The following is a 19016-nucleotide window of genomic DNA, read 5'->3' on the forward strand; positions in this document are numbered from 1 at the left end:
GGATGCAAGGATTCTTCAACATCCACAAATCAATCAATGTAATCCACCACATTAACAAATTGAAAAATAAAAGCCATATGATTGTCTCAATAGATGCAGAGAAGGCCTTTGACAAAATTCAACATCCATTTATGATAAAAACTCTCCAGAAAGCAGGAATAGGTCTAGCATTTCAAACGTTTGACTAGCTCTGGGCAAAGAACTTGACTTCCTCCGGGAAGCGGCGCAGGTCCGAGGCCCCAGTTTCTCCGGGGATGGGATTCAAGGAGAGCCCCCACCTCGGAGGCAGGAGAGCCGCTGTTACAGCAAGCCGGGAGCGCTGCTGCAGGGCCGTCGGAGGGCAGGGAGGCGGTGGGAGAAGGAGGTAAGCTGTGTTTGCGGGTTTCCACCCGGATCCAGAGGAAGGCTGGGGGCGGGGACCTGCGGGCCCTCCCCACCGCTGGCGCTGCCCCCAGAGGCACCCCGTCCTGGGACCTGGGCACAGCCAGCCTTCTCCTCCGAAGACCCCTTCGGAAGCTCGGATGAGGCTCAGCCCCTCGGTCCCGCAGGGACCCCTGCCTGTGGGCGCGCCGAGCTGGGTGGGCGCTGTCCCTGACCCTGACGTCCTCACCCTGCTGATCTGGCGTCGCTTTACTGAACTTCCCCTCCCACCGCCCTCGAAACCTATCTGTAGAAACCTCTTCCTCCTCCGAAGTGCTCCTGACTCTGCCCTGCTCTCCCCGCGCGGCTCCACCATCCCCTGAGCGGACCGAGCGGCCGCCTCACCCAGCCCAGCGGCCGGCGGGACCCGGCGGCGCTGAGGCTGTGAGAGACCAGAGCACTGGACCGAGGTGCGTGTGCGGCGGGGTACCTGGGCATGGGGCGGGGGGCGAGGATGGGACAGGGGAAGGCTGCCGACTCCCAGGGCTGGGCATGGCCACCTGGAGGGCATGTTTTCAGGGGCTCTGGGATGTCCCTCCCGCTCCAGCCTGCGGGGCCAAGAACCCAGTGGTTCCCGCCGTCCCAGGAGTCATGCCCGAGGGCAGCCTTCCCAGGAAGGGGCAGGTCTGGGAGGGGCTACTCTCCCCACCTAAGGCTGAGATGAAGGCCCGGAAGAAAAACAAGGGTCGCGACCCGCTCTTCGAATTACCTAATTTCACGACTGTGACACAGGGTACCATCCCCCAGCCCCTCCCTCGGGAATTCAGCGATAGCTGCCTGCCTCCTTGAGAAGCAGGGGGCAGGGAACCTGGCCATTTGGACACTGATTTTCCACATTCACTTTCCTGTTATTTCCCAGTTCAGTTCAGTTCTATCTCTCAGTCGTGTCCGACTCTTTGTGACCCCATGGACTGCAGCATGCCAGCCTTCCCTGTGCATCACTAACTCCCAGAGTCTACTCAGACTCACATCCCTTGAGTCGGTGATGCCATCCAATCATCTCATCCTCTGTGGTTCCCCTTCTCCTCTCGCCCTCAATCTTTCCCAGCATCAGGGTCTTTTCCAATGAGTCAGTTCTTTGAATCAGGTGGCCAAACTATTGGAGCTGCAGCATCAGTCCTTCCAGTGAGCATTCTGGACTGATTTCCTTTAGGATGGGCTGGCTGGATCTCCTTGCAGTCCAAGGGACTCTCAAGAGTCTTCTCCAACACCACGGTTCAAAAGCTAAAAAATAAAAATTAAAGAAAAAAAATATTTCCCAGCCCTTGCACAATTCAGATTCCATTAACTGTGCATTGAAAGTGGTCAGTGTTTGGTCAGAAAGCCAACATATTTTCAGATTTTATCTAAAATTAAGCCTCCTAGGCTGTCACCTGTGAACTCTTATCCTTCCTCCTGCTGGGCTGGGACTGAGATCTCTCCAAGAAGGGCTCCAGAACCTTCTCTGACAATCTTTTTCTGTGCATGTGGACTGCCCTTGATATGGGAGGAAGCTTTAGTTGGATGGATGCCTGAAGCCATATTCCTCCTTGGGCTATATCCTGAGAAGAAGGTGGAGGCTGCCTCAGAATGTCAACAGGAGTTCTAGAGAAAGTCTGTCTGTATGTCTTTTTCTCTCTGTTGCTCTGTTGGTGTCTCCAGAGTGGTCTGGGAGATGATGAAAAAATGTGAGTTATCAAGGAAAGAGTAGGGGTGGGTTGGTTCCCTTTTGTCCTTAAAAGGATTTTCTGTACCCTTGGGAGAAAATGGTACAGATTGGGCAATTGTATATACATATACACACACACACACACACACACACACACACACACAGAGGGAAAGAAAATTATTTTTGATTCAATATGGCATCATTGGCTGGAGGGAGTCTAATAAAGACTCATCCAGTTCACCATGATGAGGAACCATATGAAACAATGATGTGTACTTGGGAAATAAATTCTTTTTTTCTTTGGCCTGCTGAAGGTCTCTGCTTCCTCAAGCTTATTTACTCACTCATCTTTTAAAAAATTTAATGTACAAAAATATACCACTTCTTCACTTGATCAGGAAACAATGTAAAGTCACTTCTCTTTTATTATTCAAGGTTATTCAAATTATTACTCTTTTGTTATTTATTATTCAAAGGGACATCACTTCAGTCTCCCTCTCCACTTCTAGAAACAATTTTTCTTCCTTTCCTCACATCTGTCACTCTCACCATTTATTTCACACCATTCACTGAGCATATACTATATGCCAGACATAATATTAGGACTCAGGGACATAGAACAAGAGTCCCAACAGTGACTGGGCTTCTCTCCTTGCCGTAACCTTGGAGGTGCGTGTTTTGAGCTGAGATGGGCTTTGCCTCTTGCATCATGTGGAGATCCAGCAGATGCCTGTAGGAGGAGCCCAGGCCTCCATCCATGGCCCTGATGAGCTTCTCCTCAGCTCAGCCCTATATTTCCTCTAAGGTGAAGCTTCTTGAGGGCAGGTGTATGTCCTTCTTTTGCTACCTTCTCTGATTCCTTCCTCACAGTCCACCAATACTCTTCTCATAAGAGGCGAGAACTTTCAAAATAGCTGCACAGAATAAGGGCTTTTCTCCTTCACTTTCTTCAGCTGTGATTCCCTGTCCTTCAAGTCAGTAACCATCTGCTCAGTCATAGCGAGTATTTATTGAATGTCTTCTTGACGTTGTAGATATGCTAGTGAATGAAACAGAACAAGTTCCTTCTAGTAATGGGGAGACAAAACAAGAAAGCGATAAGCAAGTGAATGCACCTTTCATTGAAAGTGGGTGCTGTTAAGAAAAATAAATCAGGGCAGGGAGATGGGGTGTGTTTGCGGGGTGTGGGGGGAGAGTAGCTTTTAAATATAGGATGACTGAAGGCCTCTTGAACCACACAGACAGGTCTGGTGGAGACCTAAAGGAAGTGAACCTGCCTGGCATAAGTGTGGGGGGAGAATGTTCTAGCTCAGGTGAGCCACCAGCATGAAGCCCCAAGGTCACATATTTGAGGACTATCAGGGAGGCAGACAAGCAAGGTGGAAACAGGTGGTGGATGAGGCCAGATTGGGCAGGGTCTTGTTCAGTTCAGTCACTCAGTTGTGTCCGACTCTTTGCAACCCCATGGACTACAGCACACCAGGCTTCCCTGTCCATCACCAGCTCCCAGAGCTTGCTCAAACTCATGTCCATTGAGTTGGTGATGCCACTGTGAAGGCTTTACCTGTTCTTTGAATGGGTAGGAGGCCACTGGGGGACTTGGGGCTGATGAGTGATACCATCTGTCTCTGAGTGTAGAAGGATGACAGATTCTAGGAGAAGGGTAGAAGCAGGAAGTTAAGTTATTGTGGAAGTCCAGTTCAATCTGGAAAAACCAGGAGGGGCTTGACACGGAGGTGACATGCTGCTGCTGCTGCTGCTGTGTCACTTCAGTCGTGTCCGACTCTGTGCGACCACATAGACGGCAGCCCACCAGGCTCACCCACCCCTGGGATTCTCCAGGCAAGAACACTGGAGTGGGTTGCCATCTCGTGGTGGAAAATGGAGGGTTTCCAGGCAGACAGGAGGTGGGGGTGCATACTAGGGGACTGAAACTAAGGGAGCAGACGTGAGGTGGGGTCCCTGATTGTGAAAGGCACCTATGATTACAGGCCACACATTCCTTCCAGGCCCATAGGAGACATTTACAAAAATTTCATTTGGCCAAAAAGTAAACCTCTACCAGTGACAGATATTTCATACAGATGTTGTTCTCTGACCATAAAGCAATAACATTCAAAAATAAATGAAAAGATAGTCTCCCAATATGTTTTTTAATACTCACTTTTTAAAATTTATGGGTTGGAAAGAAATCACAGTTGAAATTAGAACATATTTAAAACTGATCAACAAAAAGCAGCAGCATTGAGATGTCAGTTCTTCTCAACCAAAGCTGTGAATTCAATGCAATAATGTTCAGCATTTCATCAGGAAAGTGACAACTGATTGAAAAGTTCTAGAGAAGATAAAAAAGCTGAGAGTAGCAAGAAAACTTTGAACATGTGCAAGGGGTTGGGACTTGCTGGATCAGAAAAGTAGCTTATTTAATTTTATTTTAAAATTATACTAATGAAGTCATATTGATTTTGGTGATTAAGGCTTTCTCGTTCACAAATAGACCAAATCCAGGGGACACAACAGAGAACCTTGGGGCACACTTGGACAATAGGGGTCATCTGGGAAAGACGGACTACTGGAGGAATGGACGAGGAAGCTTGGTTCTTTCTGTGGATTCTGAGTCAGTTAGGAACTAAATGTGACTCCCACCCGGGCTTCTCAAACGTGAAGGTTCATGGGAATCACCTGGAATTTGTGAAACTGCAGGTGCTGATGCAAGGGGCTGGGATGGGGCCCAGGACTCTGCGTTTCTAACAAGGACTCAGTTGGTGGCAATATTGCTAGTCTGTAAATCCCATTTTGGTAGCAGCAGCTTAACATATAAGACTATTAATTGTTTATTTAACCAAGGGGTCTCGAGGGTGTTCCGGCAGCTCAGTGACATCATCAGGGATGCTCTTTATCTTTCTGCTCTGCCACCTTTAGCTTGGTGATGAACGTTGACTTCTCGTCCCTCTTATTTGTTGCCTCATTGCCCACAATATCTGCTGTGATTCCTGCAATCACATTAAAATTTCATGCAAGAAGAAGGGGCAAGGGGTGACAACAGGAGCTCTCAACTTGAGTCTGCCCCTACCATCAGGAAAACAATAGCATTTCCAGAAGGCCCAAGCAAGTATTCCCTGAGCTCTCACCAGGGAGAAGGTGGTCCCATGGACACCCTTAGCTGGAAGGGAAGTTGGGAGACAGTGTATTAGTTTCCTACTGATGCTGTTACAAATTGACACAAACCTAATTGCTCAAAACCCAAAGATTTATTATTTGACAGCTCTGGAAGTTGAAAGTCCTAAAATCAATGTGCTGGACAGGGCTGTGATCCTGAGAATCTGTTTTCTTGCTTTTTCCAGCTTGGCTCATGACCTCTTCCTCCATCTTTAAAGTCAACAGAGTAGCATTTTTGAGCCTTCTGTCTGTGATCTCTGCTTCTGTTCTCCCATCTCTTCTCACTCTAGAACCTCTCATAACGTGATTATATTGGGCCCACCTTGGTGACCCTCATAGCTAAGTTGGTAAATAATATGCCTGCAATGCAGGAGACCCAGGTTCGATTCCTGGGTTGGGAAAATCCCCTGGAGAAGGAAATGGCAACCCAGTACAGTATTCTTGGCTGGAGAAACCCATGACAGAAGAGCCTGGCAGGCTACAGTCCACGGGTTTGCCAAGAGTTGGACACAACCTAATGACTAAACTACCATCACCATGGTGACCCAAGGATATTTCCCATCACAAGGTCCTTAGTTACACTGGCTAAGCCCTGTGTCAGGTAAATAATGCACTTGGTCACAAATTCCATGGATAATTAGCACATGGTCATCTGTGTCCCCCCTCTCCTTTTTTTAAAAAGGGGAGCTTTGTCCTGTGTATCTCAGAGAGTGTGTAGATTCCCTCCAGCATGTAGAGTTGGTGATGTGTATAGAGAAAGGGTTGGTGTTTGTTTAGGCAATCAACAATATTTTGACATTTTTACCAATATGGGTTTATTTTTTTAATTTATTTTGTTTTTGCTTTTATTTTTGTTTTTTTTTTTTTTTGGTGTTGGGAGTACAGATGAATTTTATTTTGTCCTTCAGTATTTTTGAGGTTTTCCCAAATTTTACAACAAACACTTCTAACTTCATAAACCTCACTCCTCCCAGTCTGCTTTTCAAAAAGGACACTGGAGAGTGGTGAAATACCCAGCTCTGAGTTGAGGTCTAGTGAGAGCATGGGTTTGTTTTAGAGACAGGAGCACAGAGAAAAATCTGGAAACAGGATTTCTTGTCCCCGTCTAGTCTGAGTCTAGGGCTTCTGTTGTCCAAATGCTCAGAGAAAAGAGTCAGAAAGAGAAGGTACTTTCATGCTGTTCCTCTATTCATTCTGTGAGTTGATTACTGAAAGTGAAAGTGGCTCAGTCGTGTCCGACTCTTTGCGACCCCAAGGACTGTAGTCCATGGAATTCTCCAGGCCAGAATACTGGAGTGGGTAGCCTTTCCCTTTTCCAGGGGATCTTCCCAACCCAGGGATCTAACCCAGGTCTCCCGCATTGCAAGCAGATTCTTTACCAGCTGAGCTTTGATTACTGATGTGTTGCTTTTTTGTCCCAACAGAAGCACTCGAAGCCCAAGTCAGGAGAGCGAGTCAGAGCGGGGCTCCTCCAGGATGGAAGTGAGGCTTCTTCTCTTAGGGAAGCGGGGTGCAGGGAAAAGTGCCACAGGAAACAGCATTCTGGGCAAAGCCGTGTTCGAGTCCAGGTTCAGTGAGCAGCCGGTGACTAGAAGCTGCCAGAGAGAGAGTGGGGTCACGCAGGGGAGGGAGGTTGTGGTCATCGACACCCCCGACATTTTCTCTTCGGATAACATTAAGCACTGCTTGGAGCTCTCAGCTCCCAGCCTCCACGCCCTGCTTCTGGTAATTCCCCTTGGCAACTATACGGTGGAGGACAGACAAACAGCCGAGCACATTCAGAATGTGTTTGATGAGAAAGCCGGGAGGCACACCATTATCATCTTCACTCGGAAGGACGAGGAGGGCTCGCTGGAGGACTATGTTAAAAACAACACATCTATTTGGGACTTGGTTCAGCGCTCTAGTGGTCAATACTGCGGTTTCAACAACAAGGCAAGTAAGGATGAGCAGGATGCCCAGGTGAAGGAGCTCCTCTGCAAGGTCGAGGATTTGGTGAAAAACAAAGGACCATACGCAGTGAACTTAAGGGATGAAGACAGTAGATCCCAGGTGAGAATTCTTGTTAAGGTCTCCAAGGATCTCTGTTGTTAGAGCTGGTGAGATAAAGGCACAAATAAGTGAAATGTTGCATAGGATTTTGTTTTTTAAGGACACGGCAACCCACTCCAGTACTCTTGCCTGGGAAATCCCATGGACAGAGGAGTCTGGCAGGCTACAGTCCATGGGGTCACGAAAATGGCAGGCACGACTTATCGACTAAACAATGACAGCAACAAGGGGACATTTATCCATAAACTGGAAAGATGAGGCAAATTAATAGATACATTTAAGTCCTTTTCTGACTTTACCCTTCATAGTACTGGACACACAAATGACTCATTAGACCCTCTTCCCTTGGCTTCAGTAAAACCACACTCTCCTTGTTTTCTTCTCCTCTCTTGCTACCGAAGAGGTTGATGAGTCCACCTCTACGACCTCTGCTGCTGCTGCTAAGCCACTTCAGTCATGTCTGACTCTGTGCGACCCCATAGACAGCAGCCCACTAGGCTCCTCTGTCCCTGGGATTCTCCAGGCAAGAACACTGGAGTGGGTTGCCATTGCCTTCTCCAATGCATAAAAGTGAAAAGTGAAAGTGAAGTTGCTCAGGCGACCTCTAACAGCTGACATTTTCAGGGCTTGGTTCAAGCCCTTCCTCCATTCTTGACACTTTTTTCTCCCTCAGGTGATTCCACATTTTTACAGCTTTGAGCTTTAGCTATGGCTAATAGTTTCCAAATTAATCCCTTCTGTCTAGGTCCTTCCTCTGAGTTCTGATTCCTTTATCCATCCGATTGGTATTTGACGTTGCCCTCTTGACAGATCTCAAAATTAATATGTCCAGACTTTTGTTGTTCCCTCTGAAATCTGTACGAGTTCAGTTCTCTTCTCAATCCCGCCAATGACTATCCTGCTCACCATTCTCTTCAAACCTAAGCTCAGATGTCAGCTTTGATACCACTGCCAGCTGGCATTTGGCTTCCAGGGCGTCATCATCTTGTGTGACTGAGGCACCTGGAAACCACCTGCTTCTCTCTGTCACCATGACTACCATCTAATCCAGGTCAGCCTCTTCTCTTGCCTGTTCAGTTTAGTCGCTCAGTCATGTCTGACTCTTTGTGACCCCATGGACTGCAGCATGCCAGCCCTCCCTGTCCAACACCAACTCTCGAAGTTTACTCAAACTCATGTCCATCGAGTCGGTGAGGCCATCCAACCATCTCATCCTCTGTTGTCCCCTTCTCCTCCCACCTTGAATCTTTCCCAGCATCAGGATCTTTTCAAATGAGTCAGTTCTTCACATCAGGTGGCCAAAGTATTGGAGTTTCAGCTTCAGCATCAGTCCTTCCAATGACTATTCAGGACTGATTTCCTTTAGGATGGACTGGTTGGATCTCCTTGCTCTCCAAGGGACTCTTAAGGAGTCTTGCCTGTACTATTTTACAATTACTCTACTAACAATTTCCCCCCTCATTCATTCTTGGGCCTTACCCTTCCTGCGCCCATCCACTTCACACAAATAGGTGGAGTGCTATTTTAGTTGATTTTAAGACTTCTGATTTCATGCCAATTTAAGAAACATTTTATTTATTATTTTTCATTTTTGGCTGTGCTGGGTCTTCATTGTCTCCCGTGGGCTTTTTCTAGTTGTGACAAGTGGGGGCCACTCTAGTTGCAGTGCACGGGCATCTCATTTCAGTGGCTTCTCTTTTTATGGATCACGGACTCTAGAGTATTTGGGCTTCAGTAGCTTTCGGACTTGAACTCTGGAGCACAGGCTTAGTAACTGTGGCACCTGGGCTTAGTCGCCCCGCAGCATATGGAATCATCCTGAGCCAGGGATTAAGCCCATGTCCTTTGCATTTTCAGGCAGATTCTTAACCACTGGACCACTATGGAAGTCCCATGATTTCATGCCAGTTTAACTGTGGGGAGTAAGGCTTCTCCAGGCAGGTGAAGGGGATAATTATGTGTTTGGTTGTCCATCCTTCATTATCTCCAGTTGCCTATCTGGATGGGGAAGGATCCAAACTGCTGGATCTCACGCTAGAAGAGTCATCTCTCTCCTGGGGGTGCAGTGAAGGAAGAAGACCTTGGAGATAACATGGGAAGCTTGATTTCCAATCTCTTCCCTCCCCTGTCCTTCAAAGGCACTACACAGGCCTCACTTGACTAGTTTCTTCTTCCAGGGAGTCCAGAAGCTCTCCTTAAGCTTCTGGATTTTCTCCAGGAATAGCAAGAACCCTGGGAGAGTTTGGAAAGAATTACCTTACTAGTGGAGTAATAGTATGGGCTTCCCTGATGGCTCATAGTGGGTTCTGCAGGGAAGTAAAGTTAGAAAGTGATTTAGGAACAATCCCTGGGTGAGATGGCATTTGTGGGGCTCTTTTGAGCCCCACAAACCCACCTAGATATGGAAGCGATCTAGATGTCCATCAAAAGATGAATGGATAAAGAAGCTGTGGTACATATATACAATGGAATATTACTCAGCCATAGAAAGGAACACCTTTGAGTCAGTTTTAATGAGGTGGATGAACCTAGAATACAGGTAGATGAACCTAGATACAGAGTGAATTAAGTCAGAAAGAGATAAACAAAGAGAAACTGAACTTTCTTACTTCTGGGAAGCCTATTGCAGCAGTAGCAACAGTGGGGTCCCAAGATCAGTTTCATCATGGACAAAACTACACAGGCCAGCAGGGACCATGACCCGTGACCATGACTGTGATTTGATCAGATCCTAATTATCAAATTACTCTGAATTATATACTTGTGTCTCCATTCCTTTACTTTGTGAAAAACTGAGATTTTAGATCTGTGTGTCTCATTTCCCCTTTTTGTTTTCTTTCTAGGATTCTGTGAATGAAGACACATCTCAGCATAGTATGAATGAAGACACATCTCAGAGGAAGAACTATCCACATGGTAAGATAATCCTTAAAAACTGTTAAGCTCATATCTGTATTCTTTTGAATGCAGCATGCATCAAAATAAAGTGGAAAATTATCTAGATAAGTTAGAACAAAAACTCATCCTGTAATAATGAGCAATGTTGAGCATCTTTTCATGAGTCTATTAGCTATCTGTATGTCTTCTTTGGAGAAATGCCAGCTTAGGTCTTCTGTCCACTTTTTGATTGAGTCATTTGTTTTTCTGGTATTGAGTTGCAGCACTATTTGCAATAGCTAGGACATGGAAGCAATCTAGATGTCCATCAACAGATGAATGGATAAAGAAGCTGCGGTACAAATATACAATGGAATATACTCAGCCATGGAAAGGGAAACATTAGAATCCATTTTAATGAGGTGGCTGAACCTAGAATACAGGTAGATGAACCTAGAATACAAAGTGAAGTAAGTCAAAAAGAGAAAAACAATTATTGTTTATTAATGCATATATACGGAATCTAGAAAGATGGTGCTGATGAACCTATTTGCAGGGCAGCAATGGAGACGCAGACACAGAGAATAGACCTGTGAACATGGCGGGGGTGGGGAGGAAAGGGTGGGACGAATGGAGAGATGGTAGCATGGAAACATATACATTACCCTAGGTAAGATAGATAGCTAGTGGGAATTTGCTGTATGACTCAGGGAATTCAACCCGGGGCTCTGTGGCAATCTAGAGGGGTAGGATGGGGTGGGAGATTCAAGAGGGAAAGGCCATATACATATATACCTATGGCTGATTCATGTTGATGTATGGTGGAAATCGACACAATGTTGTAAAGCAATTATCCTCCAATTAAAAATAAATATTTTTTTTGGAAAAAGCTGGAAAAAAATAATGCATCCTGGAGCCCTAGCTGAGGCTGGGGCCCACAGTTTGTCCCCGAGAGAGTCTCAAACATTTGTGAGTGCAGCACCAGCAGAGACTCTGGACATGGCATGGGTGCCCCCAGCCTTCTTGCAAATGTTTCAGAGCTAGGCTTGCCTCTTGCAGCTTCTTTCCTGACTCAGCCTCTTCTTCCAGCCTGGGAGCCCAATGTTGGACTCCTGCTGGGAAGCAGAAATAACTCCAATTGTATGCCTCCTCAGTGGTGCCTGACTCTTTGCGACCCCATGGACTGTAGCCCAGCAGGCTCCTCTGTCCATGGGATTCTCCAGGCAAGAATACTAGAGTGGGTTGCCATGCCCTCCTGCAGAGGATCTTCCTGACCCAGGGATCAAACCCCAGTCTGCATCTCCTTAATTGGCAGGCACATTCTTTAGCACTGGGCCACCTCAGTTCAGTTCAGTTCAGTTGCTCAGTTGTGTCTGATTCTTTTTGACCACGTGGACTGTAGCATGCCAGGCTTCTCTGTCCATCACCAACTGCTAGTGGTGGTGGTGGTGGTTTAGTTGCTAAGTTGTGTCCAACTCTTATGATCCCATGGACTATAGCCTGTCAGGCTCCTCTGTCCATTGGATTCTCCAGGCAAGAATACTGGAGTGGGTTGCCATTTCCTTCTCCAGGGGATCTTCCCGACCCAGGGATCAAACCAGGGTCTCCTGCATTGCAGGCAGATGATTTACCAACTGAGCTATGAAGGAAGCTGAGCAACTCCTGGAGTTTGCTCAAATTTCATGTCCATCGAGTCAGTAATGCCGTCCAACCATCTCATCTTCGGTCATCCTCTTCTCTGCCTGACTTCAATCTTTCCCAGCATCAGGGTCTTTTCCAGTGAGTCAGTTCTTCACATCAGGTGGCCAAAGTATTGGAGTTTCAGCTTCAGCATCAGTCCTTCCAATGAATATTCAGGATCTCCTTTAGGATGGACTGGTTGGATCTCGATCTCCTTTAGGACGGACTGGTTGGATCTCCTTGCAGTCCAAGGGTCTCTCAAGCGTCTTCTCCAACACCACAGTTCAAAAGCATCAATTCTTCAGCACTCAGCTTTCTTTAAAGAAAACTTTCTAAAGAAAGCTGTGCCACCTAGGAAGCCCAAAATAACTCCATGGATAACACTAAACAGAATAACGTCTGCAGAATTCAATGATGGAATTGAGGATACCAATTGATACCAGTGATGGAATTGAGGATACCACAGTATCCATGTGGTGATTGCCTTTAATGGTGTATTGTGCACAGAGCATGAGTCAGTATGCACAGATCTGCCTCATTCTGTTCAGTGGATGTAACTGGTTCATGGTATGGGCATACACAACTAATTCAGTCATTTTTTTGTTGTTGTTGATGGACTCCTGGGTTATTTCCAGACTAGTTATGTGCAAGAACTGAATATTTCACACTAAGATAATGAGATCTGTGTTCTTGCAGGACTTCTCAAAATAATAATTAAATTTACAATTTTAATAATGACAATTATTACAGCTGAGGGCTTCCCCGGTGGCTCAGAGAGTAAAGAATCTGCCTGCAATGCAGGATCAACACTGAAAATGAAAGTGAAGTCACTCAGTCGTATCTGACTCTCTGCAACCCAATGGACTGTAGCCCACCAGGCTCCTCTGTCCATGGGATTTTCCAGGCAAGAATACTGGAGTGGGTTGCCATTTCCTTCTTCAGGGAGTCTTCCCAACCCAGGAATCAAACTCGGGTCACCCACATTGCAGGCAGACTCTTTACTGTCTCGAGTCACCAATTGGCCAAAAAGTTTGTTCATATTTTTTCATCACATTCTGTGGAAAAATCTGAAAGAACTTTTGGACCAAATATATATCTATATCTATATCTATATATAATTAAATAATATATTATTATATATTACATATAATTATATATATTTAATTATAAAAATCTGAAAGATTATTATTAAATACTAATATATATTATTATATATTCTATATAATTATAATTATATAATTAAATATATATAATAATATAATTATTATATAATATATTATATTGTTATATAAAATTATATATAATAATATATTATATATTATATTATTATATAAAATTATATATAATAATATATAATATATTATATTATTATATAAAATTATATATAATAATATATTATATATTATTATGTATTATATATTATTATGTATTATATATTATTATGTATTATATATAATATATTATTATATATATAATTATTAAATAATTTATGGGATATATATATCCCATAAATTAATCTTCATAGCATATAATATATAATTCTCACAATAACCCAACAATATAGTCCTCATAACAATCTTATAAAGAAGGTGCTATTTTCATTATTCTCATTCTACAGATGAGTGAAATTAGACAGAAATACGTGAACTTAGCGGTAGGGAGTTAAAATTCTGTCAATGGCCTTCAGCCAAGACCCCCAGAAATATTTCTGTTATTGAACAAAATTGGGTTGAATGATTCGAGACAGTAAGGGAGTATCACACATGATGGGGACCAAGAAGCACCTTAGAAATGATGGGGTTGGGGAAGACTCTCCATAGGATGCTGGCTTGAGTGAGGTGATTTTGGGGAAGGTAGTAACTCTCCCAGGCTTCCTTGCTGGCTCAGCACTGAATTTGCCTGCAATGCAGGAGACCCAGGTTCGATCCCTGAGTCAAGAAGATTCCCTGGAAAAGGGAATGACAACTCACTCTAGTATTCTTGTCTTGGAAGTCCCATGGATGGAGGAGCCTGGTGGGCTACAGTCCATGGGGTTGCACAGAGTCAGACATGACTGAAGTGACTTAGCAGCAGCAGAAGCAGCTAAAAATATGGGGTATTTCCATCACCTTAGAAGTTCTTACTCTCCCTTCTTGAAAGGAGCCTCTCTCTAGACTTCTGTTGATATGAGCTAATTTTGTGTGTTCTTGAACTTCAGATAATGACATCACATAGCATGTGGCTTTGTGTTTGGCTTTCTTCACTTAGTGTGTTTTGGAGACCGATCTAGGCTGCATATCAGTCCATCACTTTTTGTTAAATTCCTGAGTTGTGTTCTATTTTATGAATATATCACTAAGATGCATTTTAAACTCACTCTCCATTGTTCTGCCTTAGCCCATGAACTTCATGCCCCAGTAGTTAACTTTGGTAGCAAAATAAGAGGAATTCTGAGGCTCAAGACCAGTGAAGGCCACGTTTAACGTTTTCACGTTCCTGAGAAATCTCAAGCCCTTTACACCGCTCTTAAGTTGGTCATGGCCCTTTTCATGGCTTTCACTTCGCTGGGTAGCTTCTGGCTGGGACTAGAGGTCTCCTGGTTCAGAGGCATCACGGCCATTCTCTACAAAAACTGGCAACATGAGATTTTAAAAAATGCAAAAGAGATTTATGAGCTATTCTAAAAGCTGTCCACATCTCTGTATTCTACTGTGAGAATTGACTCTGAATCTGTCCTTTTGTCCCAGGGTCAGGGGAGCAGCATCAGCAGATGATAGGATGGGAACCGAGCCCCGGGCTGCCAGCCCTCAAGGTCCTGCTTGTGGGGAAGCGTGGTGTGGGGAAAAGTGCAGTTGGGAACAGCCTTCTGGGGAAGCGGGTCTTTGAGACTCGATACAGTGAAGAGCCAGTAACCTGGAGGTGCATGTCTGAGAGCAGAATCTGGAGAGAGAGGCAAGTTTTGATCATTGATACTCCAGACTTCTCATCTTCAAAGGACATTGAACAAGACCTTGTGAACAACACCTGCCTGGGTCCTCATGCTTTCCTGCTGGTGACTCCCCTGGGCTCCTTCAATGAGAAAGATGACATGGTGCTAAGCACCATCCGACGCATTTTTGGGGACAAATTCATTGAGTATATGATCGTTCTCCTCACCAGGAAAGAAGATCTAGAGAATCAAGACCTAGAAAAGTTCTTAGCCAGAAGTAAAAGGCTCAACGAGCTCATCAACAAATGTAAAAACCGATACAGTATCTTCAACTACAGAGCTAGGGAGGAAGAGAAGCAATGCCAGGTGGATAAACTCCTGCAGGAAATTGTAAGCATGGTGCAGCAGAATGGGGACAAGCCTTGTACTTTCAGAGAGAAAGGTAAGTGAGGTCTAGAAAACCTTTTATGCATACTTAAAAAGTAGACCTAAATGTCCAAGAATGTTATTTTCTGAAGGGCAGAGGGGAGATCAAAATGACAGGTATCGTCTATTGACCAGCTCTTCTTTCTCCTTTCTTCTCAAATTTTACTAAATTATTTTCTAAACTATTTATTTATGGCTCTGCTTGGTCTTTGTTGCTGCCAGGGCTTTTCTCTAGTTGCAGGGAGTAGCCCCAATGAGATCAGGGGCTACTCTCTTGTTGTGGTAGGCTCAGTAGTTTCAGCTCCTGGGCTCTAGAGCACAAGCTCAGTAATTGTGGCATGTGGGATCTTCCCAGATCAGGGATCAAACCCATGTCTCCTGCATTGGCAGGCAGATTCTTTACCACTGAGCCTCTAGGGAAGCCCACATTTTACTAAATTTATGTTCCTTTCCATGCAGTGTCCTGTAAGTAAGTAAGCAAGTGTTAGTCACTCAGTCGTGTCTAACTCTGTAACCCCATGGATGGGATTCTCCAGGCAACAATACTGGAGAGGGTTACCAATCCCTTCTCCAGGGGATCTTCCCTACCCAGGGATCAAACCTGGGTCTCCTGCATTGCAGGCAGATTTTTACCATCTGAGCCACCTGGAAGTCCTGATTTGGTCTCTAATTCTTTCCTGACTCTTCTCATGTTTCTTCAACTGGATGGAGAGCATCTTGAGGGAAAAGATTGACCTTCTCCAGTCTGTTGTCTTCCCTGCAGTGTATCTGTTGCCCAGAGCTTAGCACTTAGTGCTGGTGATGAGACAGTAAAGAACCAAGAGAGTGGATAAAGAGGTCAAGGCGGGGGAAAGGTAGAGGCAGACAGAGGGAAGGAGAGGAGAGGGGAGGAAGAAGAGAAGAGTAGAACCAACGATCCAGGACTGCCTCCTGGCTCTTTACTCTTCCCTCTGTTGGAGAAGGGGGGCCATTTTACTGGACAAGCACAGGGAGCCTGGATGCTTCTGAGGGTCATGCCCTACATGGCCCTTCGTGGGTTTGATTAATTCAGCCAAACTACCCTACCCACAGCTTAAGCAGAAGTCCCCATCTACTCAGTGCTACAAGTTCTATTGACCTGAGCTGAGATTCTTCCAGCCTAGTTCTATTCATCCCGTTCTCTTATACTTCAAAGATCCTCACTTGAAAAGAACATCAGACCAAAAGGAGCATATCTGTTCGGTGTGCCCTTTCACATTCTTAATGGAGATCCTAAAAGCACAGGCACGTGGGAAAGTCAGAGGGGCTGCGTGGAGGAAGCCTGACTTGAAACAGGCTTTGGAAAATGGATAGAGTTTAGGTGCCTGAGCAGAAAGCTCCAGAGGGTACACTAGCAACTTGAAGGAAGGATGTAGAACTGAGCATCTACTTGTGAGGAAACCAAGGGGCATGGTCTTGATGGAGATGAAGGGCTCATACCTCTAGATGTGGAATGGGGACATGAGACCAGATTGTAGAGGTAGGTGGTAACCACACTCTCTCAGGGTATGAGAGAGGGACTTAAGATATATATATATATACATATTTTATCCTGTAAGTATAACCATGAGATTGTAGGTTCAGGATAAATAATTTAATAATTTCTCCTGGAGAGAAGAGCATAAGAGAGGCTTCTTTCTCTCTTTGTTTTGAGGTGGATATTAGTAACTTGGTAAAAATTCACAACTGAGAACTATGAGGACTGAACCGAAGAGTGAGATCATAGTACGAGTACAAAGTCATAAGGAAAACCCCAATAATACGTATTGTAAGAGCTCTGTGCATCTCTGATCTCATTTATAGGGTAATGTCTCCTGCTTTCCTTTCAACAGAGCCCCTGCATATTATCCTCGTGGGGAAGAGCGGGACTGGGAAGAGTGCCAGTGGGAACACCATCCTCGGGAGCCCGGAGTTCCACTCTCAGCTGAAAGCACAGCCGGTCACCACGAGTTGCCACGTCGGCAGGAGGACATGGAACGGGCAGGATGTTGTGGTTGTGGACACTCCACCACTCTGTCAGGAGTCCAGAGCTGAAGGGGACCTATCCCAGCTCGAGAAGGCAGTCGAGGACTGTAGGTCCTACTATAAAGAAGGGAGTACAGTTCTGGTTGTGGTGTTACAGCTGGGACGGATCACTACAGGGGACAAAAAGGCAGTGGTGGACCTAGAGCGCATCTTTGGAGCAGAAGTTATGAAATACACGATCGTGCTGTTCACCAGGAAGGAAGACCTAGAGACTGGGAACCTTGATGATTATGTCAATAACACAGATAACAAGCATCTTAAGAGCATAATTAAAAAATGTGAGGGGAGATATTGTGCTTTTAATAACAAAGAAACTGGCCAAGCCAAGGAAGACCAGGCAGAAGAGCTTTTGACAATGGCTAGTAATGTGATAAAGGGCGGGGGACAGCATAAACATCCCCGTACATGGGATGTAGGCAAAATAATGAAAAATATTCAGGAAAAGCCCTCCAAATTACTAAATAATTTAAAGGGAATATTCTAGGAAAATGAAATGCCTGGGGTCTCTTTAAGTTGAAGATACCCTCAGGCTAAAGAATGGGGGAGGCATGGCAGGGGGATAGGAAGAGGGACCATGACTTTGAGAGCTTGAGAGATGAATGCATCTCAGCTTGTGATGCTTCAGCTCTTTGTAGGTAAATAAATAGTCAGACAAGTCATGTAGTAGGGGATAATAAAGGAGAAAGAAGAAATAAGGTAGGGAAATCTGCAAAAGGGCTTGAGATATTAGGCTGATATTAAGGATCAGAGTCAAGTCACAAGAATCACTTCACCTGTGTAGGTAGACAGGAGTCAGGACAGACACTGGGACTAAGGCCAAGGCGAGCCTGGGGTCAGAATTCAGATAGTCACATGAGAACCAGGGCATTCAGCTACATGGGAGTAAGACAATGTCCTGCCAACTCCTGGGCATGGCAGAATGGAGAAGTTGCTGTTGCTGGGCACTGCTTGCCAGGTTCTCCCAGCTCCCCAGCTCCCCCAGGGGCGCTCTCAGGACCTTCTTTTCCTCATGTGGTTACTCCTTACTCCTTTCTTTGTTCCAAGCTGGAGTGGAAAGTGGGACCCAGTCTACCCTCCTTTGCTCTCCCTGAGGAAATGGACATGAATCTGTGAAGTATCAAAAGATTTTATTGCTAATCATTCATGGTGACACAGACTAGAACAAAAATTAGAAGCATGGTAAAATTGCTAATTAGATAATCTTGCAAAATTTTAAATTCTAAGTAAAATTCTAGATTTCCTCTAGAATTTTCAGAAAAAGTTACTGAAAACTCCTTTGTATTCCTTTCTCTCTTCATCTCCCTTTCTCTTTCTCTCCACCCCCATCCCATTCCCTGAGGCTTGTGCATCCATGCTCAGTCATGTCCAACTCTTTATGACCCCATGGACTGTAGCTCACTGTGGACAGGCTCCTCTGTCCATGGGATTTTCCAGGCAAGAATACTTGGGTGGGTTGCCATTTCTTCCTGCAAGGGATCTTCACAAACCAGAGAATGAAACCAAGTCTCCTGTGTCTCCTGCAATGGCAGATAGATTCTTTACCACTGAGCCAACTGGGAATTCCCTCCCCAAGGCTTAGGAACTCAAATAATAATGACTTAAACACATTAAGGGTTTATTGTGTGTCTTATGTCAAGAAATCCAGGAGTAAGCAGTTTGGAGCCAGTGTAGCACTGACATTCCAGTGTCTTTCTGCCTTTCTGCCCCTAGTCATTGGCATGGGTGTCTCCATACTTAAGGTTGCTTCTTGGTTCCTACTCACGGCTAGGCAGATTATGTTGAGAGCTACCTAGTGCAGGTGAT

At 45.1% G+C, this 19016-nt stretch overlaps 1 protein-coding gene across 1 annotated transcript; it reads left to right on the top strand.

Moving 5' to 3' along the window:
* The first annotated feature begins 1011 nt into the window (after positions 1 to 1011).
* Positions 1012 to 17697, top strand: GIMAP8 (GTPase, IMAP family member 8). Its single transcript, XM_068972457.1, has 6 exons — positions 1012 to 1153; positions 3103 to 3199; positions 6652 to 7279; positions 10123 to 10195; positions 14563 to 15186; positions 17021 to 17697. The coding sequence occupies exons 1-6, from the start codon at positions 1012 to 1014 to the stop codon at positions 17695 to 17697; spliced, it is 2241 nt and encodes a 746-aa protein (XP_068828558.1).
* Positions 17698 to 19016: the final 1319 nt, after the last annotated feature.

The sequence above is a fragment of the Capricornis sumatraensis genome, chromosome 5 (assembly GCF_032405125.1).
Source record: "Capricornis sumatraensis isolate serow.1 chromosome 5, serow.2, whole genome shotgun sequence".
In the NCBI taxonomy this organism is placed as follows: Eukaryota; Metazoa; Chordata; class Mammalia; order Artiodactyla; family Bovidae; genus Capricornis; species Capricornis sumatraensis.